At 40.4% G+C, this 21,569-nt stretch overlaps 2 protein-coding genes across 3 annotated transcripts in view; one reads left to right on the top strand and one right to left on the bottom strand.

The window, feature by feature from the left end:
- nmt2 (N-myristoyltransferase 2) overlaps positions 1–10,071 on the top strand; it is a 66,133-nt gene extending 56,062 nt beyond the window's left edge. For both annotated transcript variants that reach the window (XM_070881334.1, XM_070881335.1), the window contains exons 10-12: positions 3,786–3,953; positions 5,521–5,658; positions 8,384–10,071. In XM_070881334.1, coding sequence (XP_070737435.1) covers positions 3,786–3,953; positions 5,521–5,658; positions 8,384–8,404 — 327 coding nt within the window. In that variant the 3' untranslated portion in view covers positions 8,405–10,071. The remainder of the gene's footprint in view (positions 1–3,785; positions 3,954–5,520; positions 5,659–8,383) is intronic.
- A 3,832-nt stretch (positions 10,072–13,903) lies between these two features.
- Positions 13,904–19,806, bottom strand: rpp38 (ribonuclease P/MRP 38 subunit). Its single transcript, XM_070880059.1, has 2 exons — positions 19,712–19,806; positions 13,904–15,114 (listed from the first exon to the last, which is right to left on the bottom strand). Exon 2 carries the CDS (start codon positions 15,064–15,066, stop codon positions 14,125–14,127), a length of 942 nt encoding a protein of 313 aa, XP_070736160.1. The 5' UTR covers positions 15,067–15,114; positions 19,712–19,806; the 3' UTR covers positions 13,904–14,124.
- Between the last annotated feature and the right edge of the window lie 1,763 nt (positions 19,807–21,569).

Here is a 21,569-nt window from a genome sequence, read left to right on the forward strand (position 1 = left end):
GGTTATACTGACATTGTACAGTCAATGGTGAGGCCAATTCTGGAAGATGGGGTGCAGTTTTGGTTCTTCCTCGCTGCAATACTCCACCTCACACTCAACAAGCTCCCCGCTGGAGTGGAACTAAACTATAGAACCAATGGGAACCTGTTCAACCTTCGGTGCCTCCAGGCTAGATTCAAGGTAGTCCCATCCTCTGTCATCGAATTAAGTACGCAGACGACGCTTGCGTCTGCGCACATTCGGAGGCTGAACTCCAAGCCATCGTCAACATCTTCACTGAGGCGTACGAAAGCTTGGGCCTTACACTAAACATCTGTAATACAAAGGTCCCCCACCAACCTGACCCCGCCACACAGCACTGCTCCCCCAGTCATCAAAATCCACAGCGTGGCCTTGGACAACATGGACCATTTTCCATACTTCAGAAGTCTACTATCAGCAAGGGCAGACAAGGACGACGAGGTCCAACACCGCCTCCGGTGTGCCAGCGCAGCCTTCGGTTGCCTGAGGAAGAGCCTGTTCAAAGACCAGGACTTCAAATCTGGCACCAAGCTTATGGTCTACAGGGCTGTAGTGATACCCACCCTCCTATATGGTTGAGAGATGTGGACCATATACAGTAGACACCTCAAAGCGCTGGAGAAATACCACCAGCGCTGTCTCCGCAAGATCTTGCAAATCCACTGGGAGGATAGACGCACCAACATTAGTGTTTTCGATCAGGCCAACATTCCCAGCATCGAAGCACTGACCACAATCAACAAGCTCCGTTGGATGGGCTACATTATCCGCATGCCCGACACGAGATTCCCAAAGCAAGCGCTCTATTCGTAACTCCTACACAGCAAGCAAGCCCCAGGTGGGCAGAGGAAACGTTTCAAGGACTCGCTCAAAGCCTCCTGGATAAAGTGCACCATCCCCACTGGTACCTGGAAATCCCTGGCCTAAGTGGAGGAAGAGCATCCGGGAGAGTGCTGAGCACCTCGAGTCTTGTCGCTGAGAGCATGCAGAAAACAAGCGCAGGCAGCGGAAGGAGCATGCGGCAAACCAGACACCCCACCCACCCTTTCCTTCAACGACTGACTGACTGTCCCACCTGTAACAGAGACTATAATTTCTGTATTGGACTGTACAGTCACCTGAGAACTCACTTTTAGAGTGGAAGCAAGTCTTCCTTGATTTCGAGGGACTGCCTATGATGATGATGACAGTCAATGGTGAGGCCCATTCTGGAAGATGGGGTGCAATTTTGGTTGGAATGCATCAAAACAGATACAGATGCTTTAGAAGAGGTTCTGAGAAGTGTCCAGGATGATTCCCGGCCTTGTGGGGACCAAGTTATAAAAAGAAGCTGAAGTAGCCAAATTTATTTTCACTGAAGAAAAGACTGAGGTGAGACATGATACACGTCTTCCAAATAATAAAGAGCATAGCTGAGATGGAATTAAACAAATTACTTATCTTGGATAATGAGTGTAGAACTAGAATACACTACTATTTGTATGCTCAATTTACTTCAAATTAGTTTGGTTATATTAGAATATTTTATATATTGCTCTTGTTTTCTTTGAAATATTCCACTAACATTTGTCTTTGGGAAATTAGGTTGCGTTATCCAGTTAGACTGTATTTAATCTGAAATAGAAAGGTAATTTTGAACATTAATGCTTTTACTGCTAGAATAAAGAGTTGATGATATTTGACAGGCAGCTGGTAGAGAACCTTGTTAACTTTTTTAGATATGTTGAACACTGGTACTTTTCAGAAATTGACAAGAAAATCAATTATGCCCTCAACTTGACAAAATAATCTGGCAAATTTTCAGTCTGAAAAAGAAAAAAAATACCAATGCTGAAAATTTAAATTTAAAATAATATATATATGTTGGAACTGCACAGTAGGTTCGCCAACAGCTGTAAAGAGAAAAGATGGGTTGTGATGTCTCAGATGTGAAAGCTGAAGAAATCCTTCATCAGAATTGCGTTCTAATGACAGGTTATACAACCAAAATGTCAAAAACTGATCTCTTTACAGAAACTGACTGACCTGCCTATTTCCAGAAATTTGAATATGGTTTGATTTAAATCTAGATATATACATTTTTGTCCATTACATCTGTTCCCAAAATATGCCCAACCTTGTATATCAAAACAGATAATGGTGGCATATTTAAAAATTAATGCCAATTTGTTAAATTCATAGCCATATTTCATCCAGTCCTTTATACCCCACAGTACAGAAATTGTTTTGAAAAACTTCTTTTGACTTTTAGCACACATAATTATTTATGCACCTACATTTCTGGTTTGGTTCAGTACTTTCCATACATTCCGAACTAGGCAAACTAGTCTTTCCTAAATTGATTTTACCTTGTCATAAAATATATGCTAGGAATAACTCTGCCATTAAAAGCATTGTGAATTTCATTTCAGTTTTAAATGCATCTTGGGTGCTATTATGGTTCATCGCTGAAAAAGTATTAACACATACGTAGAGTGTTGTGGAAAAACTTCTTATTGGTAGAAAGAGAGAGGAGTTGTAGAATGGTTCCGGCTAATACAGAAAGATAAAAATATCCAATGATTAGAGGCCCAACCTACTCCCCCTTTTCTCATAAGTCAACCCCCTCATCCCTGAAATCAACCTAGTGAACCTTCTCTGAACTGCCTCCAAAGCAAGTATATCCTTTCATAAATATGGAAACCAAAACTGCACGCAGTGTTCCAGGTGTGGCCTCACCAAGACCTTGTATAGCTGTATGAGGTCGGGGCTATAAAAAGAGCTGGGGCGCCGGGCCCTGGAACATCACGGGCCACCCCGACCTATATGAGAACACCACTGCAGGTCGGGTCTATAAATAAGAGCTGGAGCGCCGGGCCGTGGAACATCATGGCAGATGTGCGGCAAATGAGGGTACGTGGCCCAGAAGAGTCGAGGGCCCAGGGGCAGCACGGAGCTGCTCACACTGCGATATGTGTCCGTGCAGCAGAGCAGGTCTCCAGTCATCCTGGTTAATCCTTGCCACTGGATAAAGGCCTTGCTTGGTCAAGCCCATGTGGTGGCTGATGTGCAATGGTCACCACATGTTTTTTTTTTAAAAAAATCCACAGGCATCTTCCACCCCCTCAACTGGAGTTCAGGACTGGAACATCGGGTCCTTTATTGAAACATCTGTGAACTCTTGTGGAAGCAAGTCATCCTCGTTCGAGGGACCGCCTGTGATACATTGACATGGAAATTGAAGTCATGAACATGGTATATCCAAAGTTCATTATAGAAGGATCCTAGTACATTTTTGTAAATTGCTTTGAATTTTAGGGTGTAGCTTAAATTACAAAACCGCAAATTCGCTCAAAATCAAGCATGCCTTTAACAAAGAATGATGAGAAACAGACTTTTTTTCATTCTGTTGATTCCTACATTTTTTACTTAACCATTAATTGACTATTACATCTTTAGGAAAGTGGCTGAGTAAAATTACTTAATCGGCAATCATGTATTTGTGTAAATTAATTCGGCTTCCTCAAGCCATCATACACAGTATCTGTGCCCCTCCCCCTGCCCTGATTTTGGGATCACATGCAATCATAATTTTAATTTGTACTAAGTGTTTTTAAGTAGCACTAATGGCTATTGTATTTGTTACCAAATTTGGATTGTCCATGTATTTGTGGTCAAGTTTTGTCTGCAACCTTTCTATTTATAGATGATCAAACTGATAATCAAAATGGTTTTCAACATTTCTTCAGATTAATTCTTCTAAACAATTATTTATTTTCTTTCAGGGTTCTGATGGAGTGCTGACAGACTTTGTGAGCTTCTACACTTTACCTTCCACAGTTATGCATCATCCTATTCATAAGAATCTTAAGGCTGCCTATTCCTTTTATAATGTTCACACTGAGACCCCACTCATTGATCTTATGAATGATGCACTAATAATTGCAAAATCGGTAAACTTTTCATTATTTAATCTCTTGAAATATGTATCAGTCACAGCACAATCAAATCAGTCATGGGCAACTATGTTACAAAGATATTTTGAGGGCAATACAGTAGCTATAGAATGTTTGAGGGTCGTGTAGTACTAAGCAGCTTTCTAGTTAAGTGCAGTAATATCATTCATAGCATGTGCTTCTAGAATAAATAACATTGCATTAGATGTAGTATATGGCAGAAGTAACAGTCCCAAGAAATGTTGGAGATAGTCACTGAGCAAAGGGTTAATTTACACTGGAGCTATTGGTCTCAGATTGGTAGCTACAGTTTGAGTTCTAGCCAAGCGTAACTCTGTATACACTGCTGGCTTGTGCACGGCTGGAACTTTTAACTGTTCTCTTTAGGAGAGAGCTCTTCACATGCCTATGTACATGAAGGAGCAGAGCTGTCTGCCAGAAGCTTGAAATTTAAATACTTGAGAGCAGGGAATGGAGAACGTGTAGTGTCAGTGCACCCTAAAGTGGTCTTGATTGGTTTTCCATTTTAGATTTATTTGAGACAGCATAATTTCTGACTATTAGGATTTGAAGATACCTATACATTTTCACTAATTAGTAGACACATCTGTTGTCCATCATAAATTTCTTGCTGTTATGGAAATTGGAGTCTATGGTTTGGGGCAAAAGCATTAAGGGCAGTTTAAAAAAAAAAAGATAACCAAGTGTAATGTGTTTAAACACCAATTGCCAGGTGGCAGTCAAATAACCTAATCGACTTCAGAAAGTGCTAAGCATTTCAGGCAAGAAAGAGTCTGATGAAGAGTGATAGAAATCTTGGCAGAGACAATGCCAAGATTATGTGAGATTATATGAAGGCAGGATTAGCCTGTGATCCCTTCCATTGACGAGTAGCTTTCCAGCAACCACTGTCTAGCTCTCACACAAAAAATAGCTGCTTGGGTGAGGTACTAGGGAATGGCAAATGGCTGGCTGGCACCATAAAACTATACCCCGGCAAGAGTGAGCATTTTCAAGACAGGACTATAATTCTTGTGCATTATTGAATATTTCTTTCTTGATTAGCCTTCACAGTACCGTACTTAATTTCAGTAACTATATTGGCTTACCTTAGAATAATCCTAGTAACAGAAGAAATGTGCCTGTTTATGTACCAGCAGTTGGAAAATTCTTCTCCCACCTACTCAAGTACTCAAGGGTGAGATATTTCCAATCTTGAGCTGAAAAACAGCAACTCACTAGCTTTCAAGTGTTAGTGTCATGTTCATTCCCCAATCTCCAGTTCTTCATTTTGTTTTCTGCTTTCTTGCTGTATTTGATTCTTTGTGGTCTGTTTCAGCTCTTATGTACCCTGCTAAACAGTTACTTGTCATTATCTTAAAAAAAATAATATTCCTGTGACTAAAGCCCAAATAAAAGTTGTGGCAAGTGAAAAGTTATTTAGGCAAGGTGAAAGAAAAGTGTTCATCAAGCAAGCAAACAAGGAAATAATTTCTGAAGATTTTATTTTTCTGACCGTCAGCTCCATTCATTTCCTAACAAAAATGTTATTTTTCCTTTACAGAAAGGATTTGATGTGTTGAATGCACTTGATCTAATGGAAAACAAAACATTCCTAGAAAAACTAAAATTTGGTATAGGTGATGGCAATTTACAGTACTATTTGTACAATTGGAGGTGCCCAGATATGGAACCTGAGAAGGTGAGAAACATTGATACCTTCAATATAAACACTGGGGCCAAAAATTCTTGGGCCTACTCTAACTCTGCTAGAGAATTCAGAGTTAAGGTGAGTTCAGGTATTTTAGATATCGCCAGCAGATACCTGGACAGGAGAGGAAGATGTGGCATTGGCAAGTCACTTGCGGTGGTGAGGTTGGGTGGGAGAAAGGGAGAGAACAAAAGCCAGTTGTTTCGGCTTAGAAGTCTTTTCCGAACGTTGGCAATTGTTCCCCTTTGTAAGTGGGTTCATTTTCCTGATCATGCCATCTGGGGTGTCCAGACCCAGCCCCAGACATCCTGAGGATTCCCAATTGCACCCTCCTCGGGATCTAGATGTTGGGGTCCCATCCGAATTTACAGATTAAATATTTTATTTATTGAAACATTTTACTGATAAAAAGCATCTTTCATAAGAATTGTTTTAGGATCTGACTTATACAGGGAAGTAATTTGTTAAAGCAATTAAATGTTTTTTTAAATCTCCTGACCAACTTATATTCGATGATGAAGGCATTCAGCTCATAATCATCCATGCAAAAAAGTCCAATGCTGCATGTAATTGTTAAGTGATTCCAAGGTCTTCACCATCACTATCCTATCTTGAAGTCCATTATCACTTGAATTTGTAACATGTTGGAGTCTTTGAGGTGAGCCGAATTAGGTAATCAGCTAACCTTTTGCATTAAGCTAATTATTAATCATAAATTTTCCCTAAACTTGAAACATAGAAAATAGGTGCAGGAGTAGGCCATTCGAGCCTGCACTGCAATTCAATAAGATCATGGCTGATCATTCCCTCAGTACCCCTTTCCTGCTTTCTCTCCATACCCCTTGATCCCCTTAGCCGTAAGGGCCATATCTAACTCCCTCTTGAATATATCCAATGAACTGGCATCAACAACTCTCTGCGGCAGGGAATTCCATAGGTTAACAACTCTCTGAGTGAAGAAGTTTCTCCTCATCTCAGTCCTAAATGGCCTACCCCTTATCCTATGTCCCCTGGTTCTAGACTTCCCCAACGTCGGGAACATTCTTCCAGAAGCTAACCTGTCCAGTCCCGTCAGAATCTTATACGTTTCTATGAGATCCCCTCTCATCCTTCTAAACTGCAGTGAATAAAGGCCTAGTTGATCCAGTCTCTCCTCATATGACAGCCCAGCCATCCCTGGAATCAGTCTGGTGAACCTTTGCTGCACTCCCTCAATAGCAAGAACGTCCTTCCTCAGATTAGGAGACCAAAACTGAACACAATATTCCAGGTGAGGCCTCACTGAGGCCCTGTACAACTGCAGTAAGACCTCCCTGCTCCTATACTCAAATCCCCTAGCTATGAAGGCCAACATGCCATTTGCATTTTTCACCGCCTGCTGTACCTGCATGCAAACCTTCAGTGACTGATGTACCATGACACCCAGGTCTCATTGCACCTCCCCTTTTCCTAATCTGCCGCCATCCCAGATAATATTCTGCCTTCATGTTTTTGCCCCCAAAATAGATAATCTCATATTTATCCACATTATACTGCATTTGCCATGTATTTGCCCACTCACCTAAGCTGTCCAAGTCACCCTGCAGCCTCATAGCATCCTTCTCACAGCTCACACCGCCACCCAGTTTAGTGTCATCCGCAAACTTGGGAGATATTACACTCAATTCCTTCATCTAAATCGTTAATATATATTGTAAAGAGCTGAGGTTCCAGCACTGAGCCCTGCGGCAGTCCACTAGTCACTGCCTGCCATTCTGAAAAGGACCCGTTTATCCCGACTCTCTGCTTCCTGTCTGCCAACCAGTTCTCTATCCACATTACCCCCAATACAATGCGCTTTGATTTTGCACACCAATCTCTTGTGTGGGACCTTGTCAAAAGCCTTTTGAAAGTCCAAATACACCACATCCACTGGTTCTCCCTTGTCCACTCTGCTAGTTACATCCTCAAAAAATTCCAGAAGATTCGTCGAGCATGATTTCCCTTTCATAAATCCATGCTGACTTGGTCTAATCCTGTCCCTGCTTTCCAAATGCACTGCTATTTCATCCTTGAATAATAATGGCAGTCTGATTGAAGATGACAACATTGCTTTTTTGAACCTTATTTTAGGCAGCCTATATATACATATTTTGAAATGTGACAGTTACAGACATATAATGGAGGAAACAATGCAATAGTTTGTTTCTCTAATTTGTCGGTATCCAACTGTTAATATTAGATTGAGATTTAACATTTACGCGTTACGAACTGAAAACTCCAAATGTTGCTTCTGGTGTAACAACTCAGCACAACTGGAGCAAGTAGCTGGAATATTAAGCAGTCCCAGAAGTCACCTGTGGGTACTGGGATTTAATAACCAATCTTAAAGCTCAGAACAATGGTAGTTTACTTGCTTTGTAACACTGATGGATTTAAAAGATTTTAAAAACTAGTTGCCGAAGAGTTTCCATAATAGCACTCTGTGCTCATAAATGTAATTTCATGGCAAACTGGATATGAGCTGTTGGACAGCTTACAAATATTGCTGGAAAGCTAGAACGATAAACGTGAAGAACGTAAAAGTCAATGAAGTTCTCCCGTAATTACCGCATTTTCAAACTGTTGAGCTTGAATTTCTACAGTCGTTCCTTATGAATCATCCCCATTACAGTAGGGCTAAAGCTTATCTATTTTACCCTACTTTTACTGAAAGTTTTTATTTCCTTTTCTGTAGGTTGGTCTAGTGCTACAGTAGAACACTCTACTACTACTGTAGAAGCCTCTTCATAGAAGCCCAGGGTCCAATATCATGCCTTTGATCCGTGACAAAAATCTACCAGCTCAACACAGAATTCTGTAAAAGGAGCTAGTAGTTCCAACCGTGTTTTGCTTTCAACAGAGCGGAGACCATTGATTCTTGTTTAGGATTTGATTTTACTGTGCAGTGAAGTGTTGCATAATTCCATGGCGTTTTGTTGGGAGTTTAAACCACTAAGAAGAATTTTATCTCTTAACCATTTGCAACCTGAATGAGAATTCGCATAAAATGCCTGAGAGGATTTTGTACGCACTTTCTTCTGTTAATTTCAAGAGGCAAATCTACATTTAGATTTTCATAAAGAACATGTTGCTGCTACCTTATGTAGCGAGGAACTGGAAGCTTCTTTTGCAGAATGACAACTCAGTCTTTTGTACGAATGAAGTGCAGTAGTAAATTGTGTGAAGAAGAAAATTGTAACTGTTATATCTAGTAGGTGGTCTTGTACTGCCAGACAGATTTCTATTTATTGACCAGTGTTTTTTAAGTGTTCACTATGGGAACATTGAAGGATCTATGATACGAACTGACTAATTTTTACCCAATTGTGTCACGTTTGCAAGACAAGAGTGTGGGAATTTTTGCAATAATGCATTAGTACAAATTCCAGAATCTCCATCAATGCAAATAAATTGGAAATTATCCCACTCTATTCCATATGCACCCTCAATTGTCAGCAATGCAATCTGGCTGCTCATAGTGTTCATGGCTTATTTGTGAAAGAGGCTGCATTCCCCACATTTTTTTATGTAAGGTTGGGACAAAGCTTTATTTGTCACTGTTAGTTTTTAAGCTTTTTTAAATGCCACCTGGTGTGGCCCAATAGCAGTCGTAAAAGTACTCGCTTTACAATTCAGAGATCAGGGATTGAAGTCCTGGAGCTGCTTGACATTTCAGCTGTGAGCCTGGTTTGTGACTAATTTTCAGGTCTCTGGGCAAGCCATAACAGGAGTAGCTGAGTTGGTGGCAGTTAAAGAGAACAGCAGCTGAAGAAGGCTGCATGTAGAGGCAACCACACAGATAAATGTAGATTTAAAATGAAAAATCATGATGGATTAACATCTTTCTCCTGCCAAATCTTTTTTCATTCTCTACACATGAACATTTGGGTATTTCTTTTTCTCCAGATACCTGGATATTGAGTCAGGTGTGTGTTTTTTTTAGCACAAACTGCACATATGAATACCTGACAATAAATAAACTAAATCAAAGGGAAATACATGTTTTTTTTTAAAAAAACAGAAAAAAGTGAAAGCTAAAAGCTTTGTTCTATGTTGTGTTTTGCACAAATTATGTTAAGAGGAAGGATTTGGGCCTTGTTTGTTAAAGCATGTTTAGCTGTTCAGCAGCTTAAAACTTTGCCTGGTCAAGTGACAGGTTACGTACAGTTTACTATTATCGCTATGCATGCTTCACTGAAAAGGCCCCACACTAGAAAATGTGTGCAAGAAATTATCCATTCCTAAATTGGTTCTGGAATGGAGGACCAACATGGTTTAAATGTTGCCAGAAGAAGAATGTACTTTTTGATTTCAGTAATGTTTTAAGGTCACCAGCATGACTGTTTGATGTCTGAATTAATAAAAATCATTACAACTTTGTTATTACTTGTGTATGCTTTCATTCTTTCAATTAGTGCAAGTTTAGATGACATGTAATGATGTCACTTAAAATATATAAACTTATTCATTCATAGGATGGGGATGTCGCTGGCAAGGACAGCATTTATTGCCCTTGAGAAGGTGATGAGCCGCCGCCTTGAACCGCTACAGTCCGTGAGATGAAGGTACTCCCAGCATGCTGCTGGTGGGGTGGGGTTGTTCTAGGATTTTGACCCAGCGACGATGAAGGAACGGCAATGTAATTCCAAGTCCGGATGGTGCGGAACTTGGAGGTTATAGTGTTCCCATGATGTCAAGTTTCTTGTTGGAGCTGCACTCATCCAACAAGTGGAGAGTATTCCATCATAGTCCTGACTTGTGCCATGTAGATGGTGCAAAGGCTTTGGGGAGTCAGGAAGTGAGAGACTCGCCGCAGAATACCCAGCCTCTGACCTGCTCTTGTAGCCACAATATTTGTGTGTCTGGTCCAGTTAAGTTTCTAGTCAATAGTGACCCCAGGATGTTAATAGTGGGGGTTTGACAAATGTAATCCCATTGAATGTCAAAAGGTGGTGGTTAGACGCTGATTGAAGATAGTCAGATAGTCATTGCCTGGCACTTGTGTGGCACAAATGTTACTACTTATCAGCCCAAGCCTGAATGTCGTCCAGCTCTTGCTGCATGCAGCAGGGGGGCGAGAACCAACATGAGGGGAAAAACCTACTAACAATGCATTAGTTGTCCCATCAGAAAAGCCTAAACTTTACACCATTTCTTTATATTTCTGAATGGATTTTTTTTCCCCTCCCGCTTTCTAGGTCTCCCTCCACACTTAACTAGTCTTGCTGGGAGGACAGATTGCTCAATGTGCTGATTTTAAAAGCATTTGGGGGTCATTTGTTATCCAATTTTTCATTTATCTCAATGGAAATTGGTGTTTTGCTCCCAGGCATCTTGGCTGTGATCTGAGATTGGAAAACTTAAGAAATGTGGATGTAAACCTGCATTCTCTCCATGTTCTATTCAGTTTCTATTTTACTATTCAGTTTCTATTTTACTATTCAGTAAAATCTGCTGGAAAAGTATATGGTTCTAGAGGTTAGATAAGGGCAGGATTAGTCTTATACCAACCCTTAATGAATAACCTGCTAAAAATCTTAGCTCACACATATAAACTGTCTACTGTGGTGAGATGCTAGAGAGCTGCTAGATCCTGTGGAACCAGAAACCAGCATCGAGTTACTGGCTGCAAAAAATATTGGATGAATGGAGTAGGGAAGTGTGAATAGAATCGAAACCTAAGGAATAGTTTTACAAATCAAATTTTTCTATTCCATAAAGAGGTGCGCGGAATTAGAGCAAGTGTATGGGTAACAAGTTTCATTTAGGAGGTGGTGAGGAACTGTTAACATGGCTGCATATTGCAGGATATTTTGTTGGGAGTGCAAGTTGAAATTGCAGAAATGATTTTATGCAATTTAGTGCATAATGAAATTAGAAAATAACATTTCAGACAAGGACTTCAATGAGAGCAGAAAACTGATTCTCTGCATGATCACTTGAGTATGAGAAAGATAATTTGAACTGAACTTCACTTTTGTATAATCCACACCTTGTGAATTCTTAAACATTTATTAAAATTCAATCATTGTTGAGCAGCTACCATGTATTTTTTTCATGTGATTGATCATACAAATTGCAAATTTAAAAATCTATCTACTAAAATAAGTGCTAGAATGAATAGTATTCCCTAAAGCAGTTCTTCCATGTTTTCCATTGAAACAGCAGCATCTTATTCTACAAAACAGAAAAAGCAGGAATCTGAATTTGATTTGCATTTGTAGATTTTTTTTCTCTAAGAACCTGGTAGTCAAGGTTCAAGTTTATAAAGGGGTGAGTAATGTTGCCTCCTCTCCCGCTCCAGAAATGGTTTTATTTAAATTGGTCCCTTCAAATTCTTTGCAGTTTTACCAAAATATTTTTCCTGGAATATGGTTTAGTTATCTAATTTTAACTCTTTAGAATATGCCTTTTCCTCTGTAGAAATGTTACCTAGGAGTTAATAAACTATCACCGCACAAAGTAATGACAATCATTCTTCTTTATGCTTCTCATTGATTTATATATACACACCATTTAAAGTAATGTATTTGTGCATATAGTGAATGTGTGCAGAATAATGCAGTGTGCAAATTCAACATGTGCAGTTCCAAATTAGATTTCAGTCACGTGCATTTTTATGCCCCGATTCCCTCTATAACATACAGGGTCACCTCGTGTAAGAAGTGCCCATTGCACTAAATGGTCCAATAGCAGTGCTGATGAGGCTTTTGAAAATAGTGTGTGACACTTCAGCTGCAAAATTACAGGAACATTTGCATAGTAACATATGTGGGTTTACAAGTATCTAATTTTAAGAAGCAGCTAGATACAAGTAGCTGGTGTTTCGGCATGTCAACAGTGCTATGATGTCAGATAGAAGAATTACTAAGCATCAGGCTAACCATTAGGGGGTCTGGACTAGTAACCTAGTTACAAGTTCAAATCTTACCATGGAAAGTCAGTACTCCACTAAATACTTGGGTCTTCAATTTTTGTCATGTTTATCTTTGGTTGCTCTACTTGTTTTCATTTCTCACCTTGCACAAATGTTTTTAAATTTCATTTGCTGTTTTCTCTACACCAAATTAAATATTATAGCTGTTGACTAAGAAGCGCATAGAAATGTTAAGGGGCCTAATTATTAAATATGAAACTTTTTGAACCAACAAATTTATTGGTAACTCGACATTGTTAGGGAGAATATAGACCGACCTTGGCTAGAAGTGATGGATGTAGTCAATGGGTAATTAAAAGTGGGAAAATATGACATTGCCCAGCACTGCCATCTTTCAACTTGATGCTGCGCGTTTACATTTACGGTATGTATATATAGCATCTTTAACAGAAAACATCCAAAGGCACTTTACAGAATAGCAGTAATAGAACACTGAGTTGGAAAGGAAGCTTGGGAGGGGGGTGATAGAAGATTGGTTAAAATCAAAGAAGAGTGGAGAGGCAGAGGGAATTCCAGACGGCAAGACCTAGGGCGGCTAAAAGCTATGCATCAATTTTGCGGAGGGAAAGGATGCACAGGATGCCTAGATTCAACATTGAGGGGTGCGGGAGGGAATTTAAGTTTGGAACAGGGTGCTGCAAGGCTATGGAGGGATTGGCAACAACTTTAAATTGTAGGTTTGCATGGGTGGGAGGGCTTAGTAATGAACAGGATAGGGATAGAGGGAAGCAGGTGGTGAATTATTAAAAGGTATGAATGGGGGTCATGAAAACAGTAAAATGACTAGGGATCAGGGCTAGGGCAGATAAAGGGAGGAGGCAGTTACGAAGATGGTCTCAAAAGATTTTTTTTTAAATCAATGAGCTCCTCACATTTATATTGGAGATGAGGTTGGAAGGAACAGGAGAAAAGTGAGGAAATTCAAAAACTAATTTAATTCCTGTTTTTAAAAAAAACTTCCAACAAGTTCAAAAATGTGAAAGCTAGGTAAATAACCCACTGTCATGTAAAATAAAACATTGATAGAGGAAAGCCACTCTACAAATCAGAGCAATTTCACTCATTAAATGATGAAAAATCTCATGTTTTCTGCTTACCTGTGCTTCTCACTGTGGTGATATCTGTGTTATTGAATATATTCAGACAAAATAGTTTAATTGAATATACCAGTCTTGAAAAATTCAATCATTTGATAAACAACCATCTAATAGTATCCCTGAGCATGTGATTTTAAAATCTATCCACTGTACAGATAAGAAAATGAATTTAAGATTTGAATGAGTTATTGCATGAAATATTTATTTTTAAAAAACAAAATTACAAAATACTGGGAAACTATTTTCCCCTTCTCCCCTTTGTTCTGTTCCTTTTTAATCTGCAATTTATTCCAATTCTGACAAAAGATCTACACCCGAACCTTTAACTGAACTGTTTAATCAGATACTAACTGAGAGTGTTTCCAGTATTTTCTGGTTTTGTTTCAGATATCCATCTGATTTTTATTTCTTTTTCTTATTCTTTTTTGGCTTCCGAATTTTATTTGGATTTGGAACGACCTTCTTTATTTTTAGAGGCAGCAATGTCACTCCTAGTTTTGTGCTTTTTGCACTATCTAATTCTAAAGGAAAGTCACTAGATGCTACATCATTGAATTTACGCTTGTGACTTTGTGGAAACACAGCATCTGCCAATTCAGTCTTTGGCATTTCACTGGTGCCTTCTTGCTCCTTTGGCTCCAATCCTTCATCACTCTCAATTTGCTTACTTTGCTGCATCCATGGAATATTTAAAGGAGGTACTTGTGGGGTAATGGAGTTAACGGTCTCAATAAAAGTTTCTGAATTCTTTTTAAATCCCAGTGCAAGTGTAGATTTTAACCCCAGCACAGGTGCCACAGTTTCACTCAGACGGGGAACTTGACAGGCAGGTACTGCCCGACTCACGCTCAGTTGAATGAGATGGTGAGTCATCAATGTAGGTTTCACCGACTTGCACACCAAAACCAAACACAATTCGTCTTTCTCCAAAGCCCGAGTAACTTCATTGATTCCAATAGCCAGCTGTTTCCTAAGTTCTACATTAGTCCATCCTTGTTTAGACTCTTGAATATTGATCATTGTACGGTCTTCCTTCACTTCTTTGAGTTCCTCAGCCTTCTTTTGGTCATCTTCGATTTCTTTGACATTCCCTGCTGTATCCCTCTTTTCCTGATCTTTTGGTGCCTTGGAAGCCCTTGGTTTCCTGGGCCTTTGAGTAGGTTCTATTTTACACAAGCCAGTCTGTTGAAACGTTTCCTGTAACTTCTGCAAAACAAATGCCATGCTTTCCCCGTCCAAAGGTCTCCACCCTATACTGTAAGGGTTGTTGAAAGACGTCTTCGCAGGCGGAGGTCTTGTTTTCCGTACGCCGCCTCCTTTCCCAACTTGTGCTGGACTTTCCATGTTTTGATTTAACGTGAATATGATACAATGTACAAAAATCTTGCTAACCTGTAAAAAAGATACTTGAGTGCATTATAGAAGCAAGGAAATTAAAGCACCAATATTTTGACTAACCAAACTGGATTCATAGATAAAGAAAAAAAGAAAGACTTGGATTTATATAGCACCTTTCACGACTACCAGACAGCTCAAAGTGCTTTACAGCCAATGAAGTACTTTTGAAGTGTAGTCACTGTTGTAATGTGGGAAACGTGGCAACCAATCTGCACAGAGCAAGCTCCCACAAACAGCAATGTGATAATGACCAGGTAAGTTTTTTTTTGTTATATTGACTGAGGGATAAATATTGGCCAGGACACCAGGGATAACTCCCCTGCTCTCTTCTTCGAAATAATGCCACTTTTATGTCCACTTGAGAGAGCGTCAGTTTAACATCTCATCCGAAAGACAGTGCAGCACTCCCTCAGCACTGCAATGGAGTGTCAGCCTAGATTTATGTGCTCCAGTCCCTGGAGTCAGACTTGAACCCACAACCTTCTGACTTAGAGGTGAGTGTGCTACCCACTGAGCCACAGCTGACACTTACAGTTGCACCCAGGCTATTAGCCTGCATTATCTGCCAGCAGTGCAGAGCAAGTTGCAGCTGTGAGAATGCACAAAACACCCCTGCCTTTGTAGCAGTTAATTGTTTTTTTACATTATTCCATGGTTTTTGCCTCTGATTTTTCTCTCTGAAGAACTTCCCGACATCCGTCCTAAAATTACATGAGTTTAAACTTGTCCCCTACTTTTACTCCAGCAATTTAATGCAAGCTTTGTCTATATCCTTGAAAATAAGAAAATAAGAATTAGGAACAGGAGTAGGGCATACGGCCCCTCGAGCCTGCTCCACCATTCAATAAGATCATGGCTGATCTGATCATGGACTCAGCTCCACTTCTCCACTCGCTCCCCATAATCCCTTATCCCCTTATCGTTTAAGAAACTATTTCTGTCTTAAATGTATTCAATATCCCAGCTTCCACAGCTCTCGGAGGCAGCAAATTCCACACATTTACAAACCTGAGAGAATAAATTTCTCCTCATCTCTGTTTTAAATGGACGGCCCCTTATTCTAAGATCACGCCCTCTAGTTCTAGTCTCCCCCATCAGTGGAAACATCCTCTCTGCATTCACCTTGTCAAACCCTCTCAATCTTATATGCTTCGCTAAGATCACCTCTCATTCTTCTGAATTCCAATGAGTAGAGGCCCAACCTACTTAACCTTTCCTCATAAGTCAACCTCCTCATCTCCGGAATCAACCTAGTGAACCTTCTCTGAACTGCCTCCAAAGCAAGTATATCCTTTCGTAAATATGGAAACCAAAACTGCACGCAGTATTCCAGGTGCGGCCTCACCAATACCTTATATAGCTGTAGCAAGTCTTCCCTGCTTTTATACTCCATCCCCTTTGCAATAAAGACCAAGATACCATTGGCCTTCCTGATCACTTGCTGTAGCTGCATACTATCCTTTTGTGTTTTGTGCACAAGTACCCCCAGGTCCCGCTGTACTTTGCAATCTTTCTCCATTTAAATAACTTGTTCTTCGATTTTTTTTCTGCCAAAGTGCATGACCTCGCACTTTCCAACATTATATTCCATCTGCCAAATTTTTGCCCAGTCACTTAGCCTGTCTATGTCCTTTTGCAGATTTTTTGTGTTCTCACACATTGCTTTTCCTCCCATCTTTGTATCTTCAGCAAACTTGGCTACGTTACACTCAGTCCCTTCTTCCAAGTCGTTAATATAGATTGTAAATAGTTGGGGTCCCAGCACTGGTCCCTATGGCACCCCACTAGTTACTGGTTGCCAACCAGAGAATGAATCATTTATCCCAACTCTCTGTTCTCTGTCAGTTAGCCAATCCTCTATCCATGCTAATATATTACCCCCAATCCCGTGAACTTTTATCTTGTGCAGTAACCTTTTATGTGGCACCTAGTCAAATGCCTTCTGGAAGCCCAAATACACCACATCCACTGGTTCCCCTTTATTCACCTTGTCATTACATCCTCAGCAATTTAAATCCATGTTGACTCTGCCTGACCGAATGTTGCTTTTCCAAATGTCCTGCTACTGCTTCTTTAATTTTTTACACCTCCAAGATCGTCTCTCCGATACCTTCTTTCCAAGCTAAAAAGCCCAAGATTCCCCAGTTTCTCCTCATAACTCATAGCCCCGACACTGGGTATCAGCCCTGTGGCTCTTCTCTGCACTGTCTTCAGAGCTTGAATGTCTCTCTCGTTTCTTGAAGTCTAGAACTAGATATGCTATTCAAGCACAATAGAATTTATATCCTCTAATGGATATTCTACTGATTTGTCAATGCAGTTCAACATCCTATGAGCTTTGTTGATTGTTCCTCTGCACTGGTTGGATATATTTAGTATTAAGTTCACCAAGACTCTTACAACACAATTCATGGAGTGTCACCTATTACTTATTTCCTGTGTGTAGCACTTTACACTTATCTGCATTAAATTTCATCTGCCATTCTTTTGCCCACTTACATATCTTAAGTTCTGAGCTGCTTCTTCCAATTCCACTGCCCTTCCAAAGATTGGTATCATTTGCAAATGTGATCACTTTGCATCAAGTTCCTGAATCGTCATTTATGTAAATTAGAAACAGCAGCAGTCCCAACCCACTCAGTATTTCCACCCCCGGACATAACTCCTTTCGCAAGAGTAGCTAATAACCTTCAGGTAGTTTCTTATCCATTCCCAGGATTTATCCATAATCTTCACAGCTTTGAGTTTAACTAATAGCCTTTTGTGGGGAACTTTGTTAAAAGCCTTTTGGAAGTCAAGGTAACCATAGCATAGGGCTTACCACAATCTACTTAACTCATCACCTCCAGGGTCAAGCAGAATCTTCACCTTCAATAACCATGTTATTTAGGTCATTAATGTAGATGATCATGTTTATTTTTGATAATTGATTCCATTATTTTATATTGAATTGAAGTAAAATTAGTGGGTCGGTAGGTGTTTGTTTTATCCCCATTTTTGAATATGGGCTCCACATTAGCCAGTTTCCAATCTTCTGGTACCACCCCTGTATTTAATGACTCCCTCATAATGATCATTAATGCATCACAAATCTCCTTCTCAGTATCAATTAAACACCAAATTCCCTGGGGATTTATCTATGATTGTTATAAATGAAATGGCCAAAGTAATTAATTTTAATTGGGATATTTTTGTCTGGTAAGTGCATATTGCTCACATCTTACATGGAAGTAGTCATTCAGAATATTTATTATTTTGTGCTCAACCTCAGTATCACATCTATTTGCATCATGATTACCACATCTTCTCTGACTGCCCTCTTGCTGTTGTGGTACTGAAATAATCTTTTCATTATCCTTAGCTGCAGCTACTATACCTTTTTCCAGATTTTTCTTTGCTCCTCGGATCACACCTTTGTGAGCCTTGGCTTAGTAACAGCATACTCACCTTTGAGGCAGAAGGTCATGGGTTCAAGGCCCACTCGTGTCTTGAGCACATAATCTAGGCTAACACTTCAGTGCAGCACTGAGGGATTACAGTCTTTCGAATAAGACTTTAAACCAATCTCTCGGGTGGATATAAAAAAGATCCAATGGCTGTATTCAAAGAGGAGCAGGGAATTCTTAATGTGTCCTGGCTAACAATTATCCAAAATACAGATTAGTTATTTACCTTGTTGCTTGTGATACCTTACTTTGTGCAAACTGTCTACTTTGTTTCTGTTAGTGACTTATTATTGTGCTTAACATAATCTATAGCTTACCCCAAGTGCAGCTTCGATTTTATTTTAATCATTAGTGATGTCTACCCAGAATAACTTTCTAACCCCTTTCTCAACAGGCACTACCAGCTTTTGGGGCAAGCACCAGGGCAATTGTTCAGGGCCCAGGCCAGGGGTGCTCTAGTCTAAGTAGTAGTGGAAGTCATGCAACATGCAGGAGAGAATAGGGAGGACTTATGCCTTAGATTTGTGGGGGCCTGGATAGAGACAAACACCAACACGGTCAACAGAAAGCAATGCATTTCCAGTTTACAGATGCACATTAACCTCAGATCAAATACCACAAGTTTAAGTCCCATAGAATAAAAAAGGTCCTCCCTCCATCCTTAGCCTTGCTTAAACGATGATACATTTTGTACCTACACCTTCCTATACAATGAACTGCAAATGATGTTGAAATTTAACATATTAGATTATAAAATATCAATGTGAGCATAGCCAACAAAAGTTGATATTTCCATAATGTGGTTTTGCAGGTTCTTTTCAAGTAACACTTTGTTCTCCAGAGGTATTAAATATATTGCAGTCATCCCTAACACCCCAGATGTAATTTACTGTGCAATATTAAAGACTTGCATCTATATAGCGCCTTTCACGAGCACCGGATATCTCAAAGCGCTTTTCAGCCAATGAAGTACTTTTGAAGTGTAGTCACTGTTGTATTATGGGAAACGTGGCCGCCAAATTGTGCACAGCAAGCTCCCACAAGCAGGAATAATCTGTTTCCGTGTTTTTTTTTAAATCCTCGCGGGTCGGGAGCCTCTCCCTAAACGCTGCTGTTTGCGGCTCGCTTCGCGGTCTATCACTCACCGGCCGGGATACACAAACCGGCTCCGCGATCAGTCAGGGGCGCCATCTCCTCCCGGACCGCGCGCGCCCGCCCGCCCGCCGACACAGCGTTCCATCCAGCATCAGGGGTCAAAGGCTGACACCGACGCATGCGCAGCCTCACGTTGGCTGGCACCGCGCAATGACAATGAGGTGTGCAAGGCCTGCTCTGTGCTCCAGTCCAGCCTTCTTTAACACCCACAACCCAAGAAAAAGAACAACTACAAAAAAGAAAAACTGCAAATTTGAAATTAAAATGTGCAGCATCTCAGTTAGGACTAACTTTTCTGGTGAGAAACAAACCTCAAACTACAAGCTGGAAAATCAGAATTACAATATTTAAAATCATATTAAACATAGATATTAAAATTACCTTATATTTTCATTGAAAAAAACACTTATTTGCCATACTGTTGTGTTACGGTTTTCACAATTCCAAATACAAAAGATGCCCAATGTGTAAGGGAAGAATTTGGCATATTAACATGCAATGTTAAACAGACAATTAAAATGAGAATCAAACCAAATGCCAGTTTACCAAGCTTCAGCCTACACACACTCATCCAAAACTCCGTCACTCGTATCCTGTCTGCACTAAGGTCTTCTCTCCTCTTACGCTGTCCGTCATCAATGTCCATTAGATCCTTGTTCTACAACATACTAAATATAAAATCCTCAATCTCACAAATTTCTCCGTGGTTTGGGCTCACATAACCCTTTGATTCTCTGACTCCTCACAGTTTCCCAGATTATACTCCCGTCTGCCAAATTTTTGCCTACTCACTTAGCCTGTCTATATCCCTTTACAGATTTTTTGTGTTCTCACAAATTGCTTTACCACCCATCTTTGTATAATCAGCAAACGTGGCTACATTACACTCGATCCCTTCATCCAAGACATTAATATAGATTGTAAATAGTTGAGGCCCCAGCACCGATCCCTGCCTCACTAGTCACTGTTTGCCAACCGGAAAATGACCCATTTATCCCGACTCTCTGCTTTCTGTTAGTTAGCCAATCCTCTATCCATGCTAATATATTACCTCCAACCCCGTGAGCTTTTATCTTGTGCAGTAACCTCTTATGTGGCACCTTATCGAATGCCTTCTGGAAATCCAAATACACCACATCCACTGGCTCCCCCTTAACCACCCTGTTCGTTACATCTTTAAGGAACTCCAGAAAATTTGTCAAACATGGTTTTCCTTTCATAAAACTATGCTGACTCTGCTTGATTGAACCATGCTCTTCCAATTGTCCCGCTCTGCTTCTTTAATAATGGACTCCAGTATCTTCCCAACGACAGATGTTAGGTTAACTGGTCTATAGTTTCCCGCTTTTTGTCTGCCTCCTTTTTTAAATAGGGGTGTTACATTTGCGGTTTTCCAATCTGCTGGGACCGCCCAGAATCCAGGGAATTTTGCTAGATTACAACTATCCACAATCTCTGCAGTCTGCAGCAGACGATCATAAAGATGGAGACCCGTTCAGGCAAGTACTGCAAGGCGCCACCAGAGCGGTCAAGGCAATGGAACCTTTGTTTAAGCATCCCAATGCAGTGCTCAATGATGCACTTGGTCCCAGAATGAATGTCGTTATAGGCATGCTCGGCCGCAGTTCTGGGGTTGCAAAGTGGAGTGAGCAGCTAAGTGGATAGGGAATATCCCTTATCCCCAAGCAGCCACTCGCAGTCCTGGTGAAGAGGGGGGCACACTGCTCTGGCACAGGATGAAGGCATCATGGCTGCTGCCTGGATTTCTGGCATCAACTGCCAGGATCCTTCGCTGGTGGTCGCACACCAACTGAACATTCAGGGAGTAGTACCCTTTTCTGTTGATAA

The sequence above is a fragment of the Pristiophorus japonicus genome, chromosome 5 (genome assembly GCF_044704955.1).
Source record: "Pristiophorus japonicus isolate sPriJap1 chromosome 5, sPriJap1.hap1, whole genome shotgun sequence".
Classification (NCBI taxonomy): domain Eukaryota; kingdom Metazoa; phylum Chordata; class Chondrichthyes; family Pristiophoridae; genus Pristiophorus; species Pristiophorus japonicus.

What these genes read in the sequence shown, in the direction of transcription:
- rpp38 (XM_070880059.1), bottom strand. Translation starts at nt 15,066, where the DNA reads ATGGAAAGTCCAGCACAAGTTGGGAAAGGAGGCGGCGTACGGAAAACA.